Below are 15675 nucleotides of genomic sequence, written 5' to 3'. Positions count from 1 at the left end.
AGAAATGGCTATAATTACAATGACGGTATTCTTTCGTCCCAAAATGCAGCGAGACAACCTAACGGACGGGAGGACATTTGTTGTTGTTCTGTTTTTCATTGTCAACATTGTGATGTTTTGTGGAATGTCAGAGATAGGAATGACTATTCAAGGGCTTTCAGTGTTCTACAGACATAGAGAATTTTTATTTTATCCTGCCTAGACATATGGTCTTCCTGCATGGATAATCAAAATACCTACTAATGTTGTTGAAGTTTTTGCCTTTGTGGTACTTTCCTACAATGTAATTGGATAAGTACCCCTCGTCCTGATACAAGAGACCTGCATTTCCGAAATCCACAGCCTTTATTCACTCAATGCATGGCTTGTTTATGGAAACAACACAGGTCATATGGGCAGAATCCCCTTTACACTGCAGTAAGATTTCTGTATACATTCTTCCAAGCTCTTGTCGTTGGTTCCATGTTCAGGGATCTTGGTTCCAAAAGGTAAGTGGCAAACAAACTATTCATGATATGATATCTGGGATGACCTAACAAACACGAGTAGGACTGTGGTGACATCATCCAAATATGTACTGTGTCTTGTCTGCCCTTGCTCACTGATGTGGATTGGAAAAATGTATCATGCCCTGATTGCATGGATACTGAAGAAGACATTTTAATGCTATGGAATCTATGTATGCTTCTGTGTTTTCTTGGGGGATGCAATACTCCTCATAAGCACAGCCTGTGGCGGCGGCGGTTGAGAGAATAGTTGTCTACAGAGAAAGGGCTTCTGGGATGTATTCTGCCATCCCATGTGCCTTTGCACAGGTGATTACAAAAATTGACAAAGCAAATCTTTTCAAAAAAGAAAAGAGATCCATTTCGTTACATCAAAAAACAAAAACAAAAAACTCAAATTTCACCTCCACTTTTTGTAAAATGTTATTTTCCTATCTTCGTGGTGCTTGAGTAAATTATAGAGTTCATCCATGTGTTATACCATGCAGTACCAAAGAATTGACATATTTTCTTTTGATTTCAATATCACAGTCTTCCATTGAAATTCCATACACTTTTCTTCAAATTGTCATCTACGGAACCGCTGTCTATGCAATGATCAGATTTGATTGTACTGCAACAAAATACTTTTGGTATATATTTTTTCATGTTCTTCACTCTGTTGTACTTCATCTTCTATGGCAGTGGTTTGACTTCAAATCAACACATTTCCTGCATCATATCCATCACATTTTACTCCATATGGAGCCTCTTTTCTGGATATTTAATTCCAAGACCAGTAAGTTCAGATAGGTCTTAATTTGTAAAACAATTCATGCATGCACGATGAGGTGTGCAAGTGCGCTTGGGTTTGGTCAAACTCAAGGCTGCTATTTCTTTAAGAAAGGTCAAACTCGTGCTCATAGACAAGTCATATATTTATTTAAAGTTTTTAAATATTGCTCAGGTTGCTGTTACATTCTGAATTCTGTTGTTTTGAAAAATAATTATATAAGACTTCAAGGGAAATTCACTATTTTATACAGCAAAAATATTGTTGAAAATACAAAAGGTATATTTTATAAATTAGCTTATGGCCTATTGAACAATCAAATTTGAAGTTCGGTTTCAGTCAAGCTGGCTGGGCTTGCACTTGTGAGTTGAGTTCGAGTTTGAACTTGTATGCTCAACTTAACTTGAGCTGGGCTTGATGGCTTAATATTCGAGGTCGAGTATGAAACAGGTTTGAGCTCGAGACAACTCGTGTGCACCCTTAGTAGCATGCATGTAAATGTGCCAGGTAATTTTAACAAGAACTACTGACAGGTTTCTTCTCTTTTTTACAAGAACTGCTGACAGGTTTCTTCTCTTTTCTTTCCTTCTTTTTTTGCATTGTATGCCACAGAGCACACCGGGGTGGTGGAGATGGTGCCACTGGGCATGTCCTGTGGCATGGATCATGTACGGTTTATTTGCCTCGCAATTCGGAGATGTAACATATCAGCTCGACGCAAAACAATCAGTTAGAGATTTTGCTGCTAGTTACTTAGGTAAGACACGATTATTTTATCATTGCTGCAGCCATGGTTGTTGGATTTGCAGTTCTTTTCGGTCTTGGGTTCGGATTCTTCATCAGGGCAATCAATTTCCAAAGGCGATAAGTGTGTAGTGCATCCATCCATCTTACTTAAGAATTAATTATTGTGTAACAAAGTTATGTGTGATCTTCTGTTGTATTGTGTAATTTGATGTGTCATACATAGGCTATAACACATGATTGCCAGAGTTCTAACAATTTCATGTTTTCGCTAATCACATTTATTTATTTATTATTCACAAGCTACTAAATATTATGAACTTGTTAGATGGGAATTTGGTGATGTTTTTGAGCAACTCCATTTTATTGTGCATTGTTAGACATTATTGGACTACTAGTCCAAATTATGCATGTGGACATGTAAATAAGTAGATATATATATATATGTCATGTCCAATGTTTTACTGCCTAACAAGAAAACGTTGGAGGAAACAAACCAAAAGGAACCCCCACAAAACATTAAGACAACAGCCTAGTAAGTTGAACCCTGCTGGTACGCCCATGACTACTAGTTGAATGAGCTATGCCGATCCGAATTCAGAAAACCACTTTTCGTGCTTTTCAATATCAGCAGCACAAACACTCGGTTGGACTTTGGCTATGGCTTCCATGAAGTCACACATGGCAACAGGATCATTTGATATCTCGTCTTTGGACATGTTCTTGATCTCATCTCGTGTCTTTCCAGCTATTTTGCGTCTCATGTCATTCAATGAAGCGTCCCGACAAACATTAGTTAGATCGTCTCCACTGTATCCTTCAGTCTTACGAGCCACTTCATCAATATCCACATCTGCAGCTACCTGGTAGTGAAAACCCAACTCATAGAAGTCCACGAGTAGAATATAGCTAACTGGTCAAATGAAGAATCTATGTACTTGTATTAGAAAATCCAGGACAAATTTCTGAAGTAATGTATAGCGTTTTAACGTTTTTGTACGCGATGATGTGTCTTAAAGGTGTAACAAAGTAAGATTAACAAATAAGCTCAATAATGATAATGTGTCGGGTCGTATTAAAAATATATAGCATTGGTAGATGGGAATACAGTTCGAGATAGTGTCCAATGAATCGATGCCGCTTTGCAGTGAGGCTTGTTATCTCAGGGTAAAAATTAACGGGAGACAACAAACATCCTTAAGATATTACCTCAACAGTTTTCAAATTGATGCGTATCAGCTCCTTGCGAGACTCAAAATTCGGTAGCGGGATGTATATTCTTTTTTCCAGTCGCCTCCTGCATATATATAGATGAATCAGACAAAGTGACCACTCCTATTTAGAATGTTTTTAAACCACACTTCCATCAATTTTGGACAACAATGATAAATCCTGCCGGACAAAAAAGAGAGAATAAAGTAAAATGCAACCTCAAGGCCTCATCTATATCCCAAGGGAAATTTGTAGCTGCTAAAACCATCACAATTTTGCGAGTACCGTCTTCATTGGTGGAAGAAGCATTGACACCGTCTACCTGAACTAGAAGTTCAGATTTCACCCTTCTGGATGATTCATGTTCTCCCGAAGCCCTGAAAGATTGAAATTGCCCACATATCATGAAGAGTTCAAACTAGATGTCAAGCATGGCAGCTGAGATTTCTCCAGAAGCATGCCAAATAAATAGAGTTCAAAGTTTGAAAGCAGAGTCATTCATCTATTTCATGGAAATCACAATTAAAATTGCACTTCATCAGTTTCCAGTTTCATTATCAAGGCCGCCACGTTAGGAATGGAAAGTTATTTTATAGAATCACAAGCTACACAGACAATATGAACTGAAATGCATAATTTGGTGGGTTACAGGGAAGAGATGATCATATTCGTTCAAATGTAGCATACATTCTGACAGACAACTCACACGATGCTCAATAACCATACTGAGAGGGTCAGTTTACCTAGAAGAATCTCATAGTAAAGGTCGCACTCATGGTATATATATGGTCTAGAAATTCGAACGACGTAAGCTGACTGCATGCAAATCTAGGGTTTTGCTAAAATATGTGTGTAATTATTTTCAATGCATTAAATGCGTGATCATGACATGAATAGGTGTTTTATTTCATGATTCGTTAAGATTTCATTTATTAGGGCTTTTAGCAGTATTTCACGCTCGAACGATGAACGAAGACAGTTAAGGAAAAATGTTTTTTATTAAATAATATTTTTAATTATTTAATATATGATGTATATATATGATATTTTCGAAAATGGGCTTTTGTAGGGTATTTTTACTCATCGAGTCGTATTTTAAACCGGTATGCAATTTTTAGCAAATCAGAGGACTTTTTGAAGGTTCGGACAATATTTTCAAAAACGAACCTATATGAAATATTTTACGAGAGTGTTGGCTTATTGGGCCTACTTTAAGATATATTGGGCCTAAAATCCTACACATCATTATTATTTTAATTTAGGACCCAATATACACTTTTAAAATAAGTAAACTCTACCTTCCCAGACCCTAATAACTCACTCTCATTTTCGGCTAGCCTGTCATTATTCCAGCAGCTGCTCGTGCTCCTCCATCAGCCCTTGTGTCGACTTTTGCAAGAAAAATTCATAGAAACTCCTCCCTCATCTTTCCGGTGTCCATTCTATGCGATTATATCGAGATTTTCGAGCGTAAATACGCAAAGACACGCCCAATACCTCGTTTCTCGCATCACTTACATCATTATATGTTTATTTGGACGTTTATACATGAATGATATCAGATATATCATGTTGCATTGGATTTACACGACTTTGACACGAAATATGTATGTACTTTGACATGATACTCACGTTTTCCCTTGCTTGTGTGTAAGGGGCTGCTAGATTTCGACTCCTAGGGGCTGTACACGTCAAGATCGAAGGTGGCTAGGTGTGTCGATCGGTTTTGGGGTCGATTTACGTAAGGGCCGATCGGATCATGGTTTTGTTGGGGACGGCTTAGTGGAGATCGGGCTAAAGAGGAGAGGTGGCTGTGTAAGGGTCGAACCAGGCCATGGTGCAAACCCTAGGGGGTCTGAGTCGTGGTCCAGGATAGCTCGAACACGGCTGGTCACGGCCTAGGGGCAGATCGAGGAGCTAGGGTCGAGTTGTGTAGGTTTTTGGCTTGCTTCTTGTGGTTCTCGCACGCTTTCGTGCATGGGGCTAGGGTCCACGGCTAAGTCCGTCCAGGAGGATCCAAAGGTGGTCTGGGAGAGGTTGGTTCGAGTCTGGTTCGGGCTGATTGGGAGTAGGGTAGGGTTTGGCTTTGAAAGTCGATTTTGGGATTTTTCTGCAGGGTTGGGTTGGCGCTTCGATGCTTGTAGTGCCGCGGCACTGGTACATGGCGCCTAGGCCCTTACCCAGCGCCGCAGCGCTACATTGCCAGCGCCTAGGTGCTGGTACTGTACGTGTATTGTCGAGATTTTTGTGGATATTGCTCGTTTTGGGGTTTCTAGTAAGTTATACCTACATGTCTGTGGTTATAAATGGTTTAAGTTGAGTCATACGGGGTTTGGTTAGGAGTCGGTGAACTATGGTTAAAATTTGATTAAGTCTCGGGTTAATTCGGGTTAAACGGGACTCCGATCTAAACCCTGAAACGAAATATAGAGGTTAATGCAGGGTTTCAGGTTACGTTTAAGGAAACGTTAGGAGTATGTTTAAGGAGTTTGTTAAGTTTGAGCGTGTCGAGTTAGCAGTCCTGGCAGTGCCCTGATAACCAAAATTGCATGTTGAAAATGTATATGTTTAATATGAATATGAATTTTTATGAAAATACGGAAAATACATTGCATGATTGGCTTTAAGAAAATGTACGAATATACATGAATTTTATAAGTGATGAATACGATGACATGTTTTTGAAGGAGGTGAGTAGGTTGTAACTAATACGAACACGAACACAAACACGAACACGAACATGAACATGTAAGGCCAAGGTACCGTGGTTATACGTAAATGGATAGATCGACTTAGAGCTGATACGAAAGTCACAACTAATTATCTGAATTCAATAAAAGAAAAACGACCACGTATATGTTGATATGATGAGATATGATATGAATACGTTTATGCTTTGTCATGCTATGTTTAAATTCACGCTTTTAAGATCATGAAGTTTATTTTAATTACAGTTCTTTTCACTATTGCATGTTATGTATATGTACTTATTATAACGGTTCAGGTATGTTGAGTCTTTAGACTCACTAGGTGTGATTGATGCAGGTGACCACGATGAGGTAGAGACTGTAGGCGTCGCTGGGAGTGCGCACAATAACCCGAGGACCTCATGTTTTTCCGCACTGTATGTTTATGAGTTAGGAGTGAAACAGGGTTTTTATACATTTTACACCTTTTGATACGTCGATGATTTGGCAGGCTTTTGAATATTGCATTTGAGTTCTTTTAAAGCAGTAGTCTACGATTGGGATGATATTTAGATTTTTATTTAACTGCAGTTATTTTTATGCAGTAGTTGAATGACTTTTTAAACTGTACGATTGACTACTTTTATTGCATGCATGTATTCGAGAAATTTCGAAAATAGCTTACAAAAAAAATTCTAGTAGTAGACGTCACAGTATAAGTAACAAAGTTCAAAATCTTACCCTCGAGCATTGCAAAGAGAATCAATCTCATCTATGAAAATTGTACTTGGAGCATAAGCCCGTGCAAGATCAAACAAGCAACGGACCATTCTCTCACTTTCTCCACGCCATTTCGAAGCCAGGGTAGCAGAGGAAACGTTGAAAAATGTAGTGCCACACTCAGTTGCAACTGCTTTGGCAAGCAGTGTCTTCCCAGTACCAGGAGGGCCAAACATGAGTACACCTTTCCACGGCCTCCTAATTCCCTGCAAGCAAAGATATTTTAAGGTTGAACTAAATAAGCCCATGCATGAAATATTCTCACATTTGACAAACAACCCTGATTTTAAAGAGTACACAAAACAGCATCTAGTCACCGGTCCACTATATTGACAAGTTCAATTACAGTTCACACAAAAACAAAAGTCAAAGCTTTATACCTTGATCTGGAACTTTAATAAAGCAAAGAATAAAAGGCGGATACCAAGCACTTTCAGAATCCATCCATCTACCACTAAGTGCATTGTGAATGTCACAGATTTCAGTAGGACAGAACTAAACAAGTACAATAACTGAAAAATAGAAGTTTAAGAATGGATTTGCCGAGTAGGACCCGACCAGTGACCACAGATCCCTTGAACCATCTTCACAAACCAAAATCGAACCATTCCAAAACCGGAAACAGAACCGATACTCAAGGTTTGTTTCCATTTCCTAGAAATATGAAATCAGAACCAAATCTGAAACAAGAATTGTGTGGAACCCTAAGCTGAATTATAAATTCATCTTACATTTGAAGGTCACGGAGCATACAGACAACCCCTATTTGTATTTTTTAAACAAATAATAAAATATTCATAACATTTTTTCATAAAACTGTTAAAATTAAATTAACTAGTTTGATTACCTCGCAAACCATTAAGTTATTTTTTCTCAACCATTAAATTTAAAGATTTAGATTTATCCGACTGTAACCAAATCGGAATCAAAACCATCAGGAATAGAAAGCAAAACCATACTCAAGCAGTTTGATTCAGGTTCTACCTTCCACTAGAACCGAAACCCCCGATTTCAAAACCGAAACCTTCAGCTTTAGAACTGCCTATTTATGAGGTTATAAGAAATAAAAATCGTAGAAAAGAATCAATTTCTATCCAATTTCTAATACCTGGAAATATTCAGGCATCCAGAGTGGAAGAACCACAGCTTCCTCTAAAAGCCTTTTTGCTTCACTCAGCCCAGCAACATCGTCCCACCTAACACCTGGACTAGAATCCAAGACATCCCTTTCAAGCATAGCGGCCAAGTCAGAGTCAGGCCCTTCATATTGCACCTTTTTGGGTTTTCCATCCTCAGAGTCACCATTCTAACAATCACAAGTGAGATTGGAAACAAAATCTTTCAGCTAAAAGTATAAAAATATTGAAAGCAAATAAGATCAATAATCAATATCCTGAGAATGGTTTTCAATCCCCTCGATTACAGCATGCTGAATGTGAGGACATTTCTGAAAAACTTACGAGTTATGCTTAGAGCCGAGGAAAATTGAACATGACCCGTGAACTTTCTCCAAGTAGTAATAACTTTAAGGTATCCAAGGAAAGAATGGCCAAAGAAAAAATAGAACAAAAGAAGCATCAACCAAGAAGTGAGAACGTTAAAATAAACATACGGTACGACAACCTCTCAACAAATATAAAATTTCAAAAACATATAGTGCCAATAACATTAGTTTTGAATATGAAATCTGTTTTCTGACATTTGAATATTCGAATATAGAAGCATCAAAAGACTGTTCAAACTCGACTTGCATACTAGATTGGCTAGAGTATCTCATCAAGCCATCCAAGTATAGAACCCCCCAAACAATACTGCAATGTCACAATTAAATGCAATTAGAAACTGACCTGGCTAAGGGGATGATAGGGTGATTACAAATGTAGTTATAGATAATATAACTTTGTATGATAAAAACATTATAATAATTAGTCGATTGGATATGAAACTAAATTTACACTTTCGTGTAAGTTGACAACATTGCCCTTGTAAAACTAATTACTTTTTTTAAGTATCCATTTACCCACAATATCTTCGTTTCTCTCTCCTTCCATTCTAACACATGCGTAAACATCAATCATTTTCTGTGATCGCGTTTTCTCCATTCCTTTTAATCTGTTTCCACCTCCTTCTCCTCTCCGATTTTTGTTATGCATTTTTTATAAACTCTTATCTTCAGTTTTTCCTCTTTTCCGAAACTTTCACTGAAAACCATACTTTGAACAGTGAGACACTCACTGCACATAGGTTTTATGCCTTCTGCCATCCCCAAAAATATGTGAAACTGAGAGATGGGGAATCTGAAAATGTTGAGATCTATGTTGCAAAATTTGAGTATGAAGTACTAAATAAAGAATTAAGATTTCTAGTCAAGAAAATTGGTAAGTGCGAAGATTCGGGAAAACACGGGATAAAGTTATAACAGAACTGAAAACCACTGAAATTGCAGTGATGTCTAGAATCTAGTTAGATTTTAGTTTGAATAGAGAACCGGGACATTAAAATAATTCCCACCACTAGACCTGCTTCCAAAACCGATATTTTTGTGCCTTTCACATCACACATTTTACACATTTCATCTTCTCCGCTGCTGCAGATCCCTCCCTGCCGCAACCATTGCCGCAACCACCATAGATGTGGATAATTGGGAAAGCATTAAAATAATGGTTTGAGGGTATTTGGTCATTCATCCCACTTATCCTCTCTAATTCTACTTTTTTATTAATACTAGTATGATGCACGTGTGTTGCACGTAATATCAATTATATTATAAAAATTAAAAAAATTTGATTTTCTAAAAAATAATTTGAACCATTTTGTTATTTATTTGGGTTTTATATCTTATCATATTAGACGATTTATAAGAACTTATATAATTAGTTTCAAAATTGTTTCTCAAATTAAAATTCAAGCACTTGATTTTATATTATATAATAAATTATAATGAACATAATATATAGAACAAAATGAACTGAAACAAATTTCTGAAAAAATTATATATTCAAACATCACGTATAAAGCATAATAACCTAAAAATCAACCAAATTATGGATTTTATCAATATATAAATCATAATCTACAAAATCGAAGCATACTAAAGACAAATAATTATCAATTTAAAATCACTGTGACTAACTCATAAAAACAATATTAAAACAAATGAAATAGTAATATTGATAGTAAAATATAACTCATAATATTTACTTTAATCTCCTAAAGAATTTTTTTCTTTTTATTTTTACAATTCTATATCATGGATAATAAATTCTATATATCGATATTTCGTAGACTAACATTGATGACTATTAATTTCTTGTTAAATATATTATAAAATAATAAATAAATCAACATATGTAAAAAAATGCACATTCAAATAAGATTATATAGCAAATATCAAATAAACTCATATAATAATTATTAAATATATATTTTAAACTATTGGTATGATTTTCACCATTAAAATTTGAAATATAACAAAAGAAATAAACTTTCATAAAAAATGTTATTTTTGTATCTATTGAATTAATTAGTTTGATTTCAAAATAATTAAATAAAGATATTAAATTATATCATATATAAAAATTCTGATAATTTGACAAATGCTAATAAATGATCATTATAATTATATTTATTATAAGGATTATATCATATATTGTTTTTACAGTAGAAAATAATTTAGTGTCTTTTTATTGCTCATTAAATCTCTTTTCATGAATTACATGTTCAAAGTTTTGATTGATGATTGATTTTATAAGCAATACATGTAATTTTTTAGTTAGACAATTTAATAAAATAATTATGCATATAACATATATATTCGTTATAAATGATTTGTTTCATATTTTTTTGAATTCGTACTATCTTTTAAAATCAAAATTAAGCTCTTTACTTGCAATTTTTTGTTAAAAAAACCATTAAAATATGTTAGTTATTTTACTATTGCACATATAGTTATAAAATTTTCATATATCTTTTTGTGATACAATAATTTATTACTTAATTAGAAATTGCACTAAAAATATAATTACAAAATTACAATAAAATCATTGGAAAAAAATGTAGAGATAAAATTAAAAGGATAAAACATTTAAATGTAGTATATAGATGAGTTATGTAGTTATAAATTTTTCATATATCGTTTTGTGATACTATAATTTATTACTTAATTAGAAATTGCACTAAAAATATAATTACAAAATTAAAGTAAAATCATTGGGAAAAAATGTAGAGAGAAAATTAAAAGGATAAAACATTTAAATGTAATATAACGATAAGTTGATAAAATTAATATAGGAGTTACGTTATATTCTTGAAGTGTGTATAGAAAGTTAATTTTGTCATTGCACAATTGAAAAACAATGCCCTTTATCCACACTTTTATAGGTATATTTATTTGAATGACTCTTCATTCAAAGCACTCAGATACTTTATCATGAGTCCTTCGTATATATAATTTTTTGAAGTTTTTTTTAAAATCTAATTATACTAAAATTTATTTTTAATAATTCATTGAATGTATTCAAATGATAGTGAAATAGAACAATAAATAACGTAATTAATTTAATTTAGAATTTAAATGAATGTCCAAGAAAATTATTAAAATGAAAAAAATAATTGATATTAATATTAAGTAAATTTAATAGTATGTTTTTTTTTTAAAATTAGCTCAAACATTTAAGAACATCAAGAAAAAAGTCAAAAGCACAAAATCATAACCATAAAATGTGGTTAATTAATATTAATTATTAATTAATAGACTAAATGTGAAATTACCACATATGTTACCTAATAATGAAAATAAGTAAACATACGAAGGGTAAAAATGTCCCTTCACAATGAGAAAATTTTTCTATTATCCACACTTTTATAGGTATATAGAATATAGATTTAGCACCAAGCTCACAATTTTGCAACCCAACACATCATAATCCTGTATTATGAAACAATCCTCATGTTACATATCTACCAAACGCACACTTCATGTCGTAGGTCCACATTTTTCCAAAAAACCAACGTTAATGAGCAACAAAATCAATTCTTACTCAGAAGATATGAGTGCTAGTTGGATTGTTTCCCTTTCTACACTCTGGTGTCTCATGAATCACCAGTCATTAAATCAATAGGAATTTAGTCTCTCTAGTCCCTCATACTTGCAGCGCTCACAAAGGAAGTAAATAATCAATTTCAAATTTATTTTATTCTAAACTAGAGCATTGTTAAGTAGCCTGTACAACAAAAAACACAACTTTACGAGCAAGAAGAAAAGCTAAATTAAACAAACTGCAATAACTAGAATAGTAACTTACTGCAGAATCTGGCTTCGCAGAGGTGGTGGATTTCGCAGAAGCTTTCTTTCCAGTTGTCAATGCTCTAACTCCTGTGTTGACCTTACTAGAAACGCCTGTCTTTCCTCCTCGGCCATTTGTTCCTGTTCTTGTGGAAGCTCCACGAGCCCAAGCACCATCTTGTGGAGACTTTCTGATGCCTACTTGACCACCTCTTGCAGATCTTCTACCCGAAGGGTCCCGACTAGGAGGCCTCCACACATCAGGGTCATCCATTGGGTTACCAGATGACGATGGGTACTCATCCAATGGTTGATATACGAACGATGACTTGGTTGAAATGGGTGGCGAATTAGGTCGCCTACCCACGGGAACCTCCTTGAAAGACCTTTTCTCAGCATCTAATTGCTTCACGACCTCTGTTTCTTCTAAAATTGCTTTCTTTACATTCATCCATTTGGTACGAAGCAAAGAATCGTCAACTGTATTTAAATGCCTGAGAAGATTGAAGAGGATGGAGGAGGAGGAACGAACAACGGAATTTTACACGAGATCTCTATCAGATGAACTATTTCAATAAAATAAACTTAAATATTTATAAAAACAAATAAATATATTGTTTGCCTCCCTTATCGATCGCGTCAGCTCACAAAATAACTTCTGCAGAAATACAATAATTCCAGCCCTCCAATAATAATCATAACCTATGAACTACTAGCATTCCCTAGTCAAAATGCATCACTCATTTTCACTATTTAATCAAATAGAGTAAAACATGACGATCCAAAAAGCTTATCATCACATCTGTACATAAAAAATAACAATAACTCAGTCCAAAAAACAAAGGAAAGATTTTACTTGTTGATCTGAGCAATAGCACCGTCGAAGAAGATGATAGAAGTATCATAATGTCCTTCCACTGCATAATCTCTGGCCAACTTGACATGATCTTGCAACCCCACCAAAGACGAGCCTGCCATTTTCAAACCTTCCGTATATTGCACAAATTTTGTGCAGGAATTCAGAGTTTCATATCAGCAGGGAAATTCCCAGGAATTCAAAAGGTGGGAAATGAAATCCAATTTCAACAGCAGGAGAATTCACGGATTTCTTTTGCTTGCATTTTCGGTGGGTGGGTGGGTGCTGGATCTGGGGAAGACACGACGTCGGGCGATGGATTATTGTGAATTGGCCAATTGTAGGGTGAACTTTAAAAAACGGGTCGGGTGGTTTTCCAGTTGATGCGTATGTTTGACCCGATCACTTGAATGAACCTTTTCAATTTTCAACTGCTAATGAATTCAAAGTTATTATAAAATCATAACTATAACTATTTTTCGGTTTCATCCTAAAATATAATCAGAATCAAATTATTGAAGAATAGGTCTCTTGTGCGATAGTCTCACGAATCTTTATCTGTGAGACGGGTTAATCCTACCGATATTCACAATAAAAATTAATACTCTTAGCATAAAAAGTAATATTTTTTCATAGATGACCCAAATAAGATATATGTCTCACAAAATACGACCCGTGAGACCGTCTCACACAAGTTTTTGTCATTACGAGTAGGTCTCTTGTGAGACGGTCTCACGAATCTTTATCTGTAAGACGGGTCAACCCTACAAATATTCACAATAAAAAGTAATATTATTAGCATAAAAAGTAATATTTTTTCATGAATGATCCAAATAAGAGATCAGTCTCACAAAATAAGACTCGTAAGACCGTCTCACACAAGTTTTTGCCATTAATATAAACCAAACCTATAATTTTCATGACCCCTGGACCACTTAAGAATTGTAATTTTCATGTGCTTTGATGAGTCAATCTTGAATCTTGATACTAAATTTCTCCATCTTGTACTCCTTTATCTTGATATATATCTATATGACTATATATATATATATATATCAATATTTCAAAAAATTCTATATCACCTCATTCTTATCTTTTTGTCTGATAATAATTTATCCATACAATTTATATACACACTATTTTTGAAATTTGTACATTGATCTAGTTGAACGTTTCGAATTTCTTGAACATAATTTCCAACAATTCTTGATAATTATCCAGTTCAAATCTTGATAATCATCCAACAGAAATATAGGTAATTAAGAAATTACTGAGATTGAAATTCACGGGTTTTAAAGTTTTATCCAAAAAATTTAAGGCAAAAATTTGTGTGAGATAGTTTCACATGTCATATTTTATGAGACAGATCTCTTATTTGAGTCATCCATGAAAAATATTACTTTTTATGCTAAGAATATTACTTTTTTATTGTGAATATTAGTAGGGTTGACCCGTCTCACAGATAAAGATTCGTAAGACCGTCTCACAAGAGACCTACTCAAAATTTAAAGTGGAAGTTTAATATATTAATTTTAAATTAAGCATGCATAATAATCCTAAGAACTATCAAATTAACGAAGTGGTAAAAAAAATTGCAATAATTAAATTATATTTGAGATTTTCATAAAACAATGATAACATTTTCTTAATTTAATCTCATTACACAAAATTGAATAAATGAAATAGTTAAGAAAATATTATTTAAATTCTCAGATTATATAAATAATTAAAATAACTGACAAATCATTATCTTAAATAAACGAAAACCAATCACTAACCTGAAAGAACATAACTTGTGGTAAATCTTGCTCTTCCCTTAAAAAAAAGAAAGGTAAATGAGTTGGAATGCGTAGGACATCATCGTGTATTCAGTCTTCAAACATGTATCATATTCGTAGACGACATGATGTAACTGTGGTATGTAAGAAAAACGTGACACATAGCGTGTACAAATTGAAATTGGCGACGGCCAAGAAAATTAAGTTACGTACACGAATCTTCTTTTGAAATTCATACTCCCAAATTTTCTCGTTGATGGTATGAGATGCCTATAAATAGCAACGATTGAGGTCCCTAAGCACACACATCTCATAAGAAATATACATCATATACGGAAAACGTGAAGTGCTTAGAAGGCTTCAACCATAAGAAACTCAGAGAAATCAAAAATTTTCAATGGTCGGAGGTAATTCTCGATCCGCTTCCGCATATTATATATCATGTTTATATACGTGCAAAACATGATTTTTGAGAAAAATTTCTAACATTTGGTATCAGAGCCAGTGACACCTCTACCTTGAAAATTTGTTTTCTGAAAAATACGCGATATCATAAAATTTCTTTTGAAGTTTTTGTATATGAAACTTAACTGGAATTTGTTCTCGGCTGCATCTTGAAGATGAAAATATTACGTTTTCTGATTTCTGAAAATATTTTGAGAAAAAAAATTTTCAGACGAAAGGAAAATTTTATTCCAGAGAGAATGAAGATGATCGATATAATGAAGATACCTTTGTGATTGAATCATTATAAAATGCATGCGTGATTGAGCCATTATTAAATGCCTTTGTGATTGAATCCAACATGCCACGTGAAGTCATCAGAAAAATTAAATGCATGCAAATTTTATATTATTTTAATTTTTTTTAAAAAAAATTAAATTAAATGTGGGACCCACGAAAATTGACAAAATTGTCAATTCTCGGTAATGTTTTTAAATTATTATTATTATTATTTTAATAATAATAATTAATTAATAAATAATGATTAATGTGTTATTAAGTTATATGTTTAATTTGGTATACATATAACCTTTGGTTAAATAATTTGTACAC

The 15675-nt window shown here is 34.0% G+C and overlaps 1 protein-coding gene across 1 annotated transcript; it reads right to left on the bottom strand.

The window, feature by feature from the left end:
* Positions 1-2441: 2441 nt before the first annotated feature.
* On the bottom strand, positions 2442-13175 carry LOC142546730 (katanin p60 ATPase-containing subunit A1). The gene is made up of 7 exons (XM_075654613.1): positions 12842-13175; positions 12005-12479; positions 7810-8007; positions 6663-6907; positions 3453-3611; positions 3232-3319; positions 2442-2885 (listed from the first exon to the last, which is right to left on the bottom strand). The coding sequence occupies exons 1-7, from the start codon at positions 12961-12963 to the stop codon at positions 2604-2606; spliced, it is 1569 nt and encodes a 522-aa protein (XP_075510728.1). The 5' UTR covers positions 12964-13175; the 3' UTR covers positions 2442-2603.
* Positions 13176-15675: the final 2500 nt, after the last annotated feature.

Source organism: Primulina tabacum, chromosome 1 (genome assembly GCF_025594145.1).
Source record: "Primulina tabacum isolate GXHZ01 chromosome 1, ASM2559414v2, whole genome shotgun sequence".
Taxonomy (NCBI): Eukaryota; Viridiplantae; Streptophyta; class Magnoliopsida; order Lamiales; family Gesneriaceae; genus Primulina; species Primulina tabacum.
Note: the sequence above shows the minus strand (reverse complement) of the source record. Positions and strands in the feature narration are given on the sequence as shown.

Excerpts from the sequence above, each read along its gene's own strand:
- LOC142546730 (XM_075654613.1), bottom strand. The coding sequence starts at position 12,963 with ATGGCAGGCTCGTCTTTGGTGGGGTTGCAAGATCATGTCAAGTTGGCC. Across the intron at positions 8,008-12,004 it reads CTGCGAAGCCAGATTCTGCA|AATGGTGACTCTGAGGATGG; the intron begins GTAAGTTACTAT and ends TGTGATTGTTAG. Across the intron at positions 2,886-3,231 it reads TCAATTTGAAAACTGTTGAG|GTAGCTGCAGATGTGGATAT; the intron begins GTAATATCTTAA and ends TTTCACTACCAG.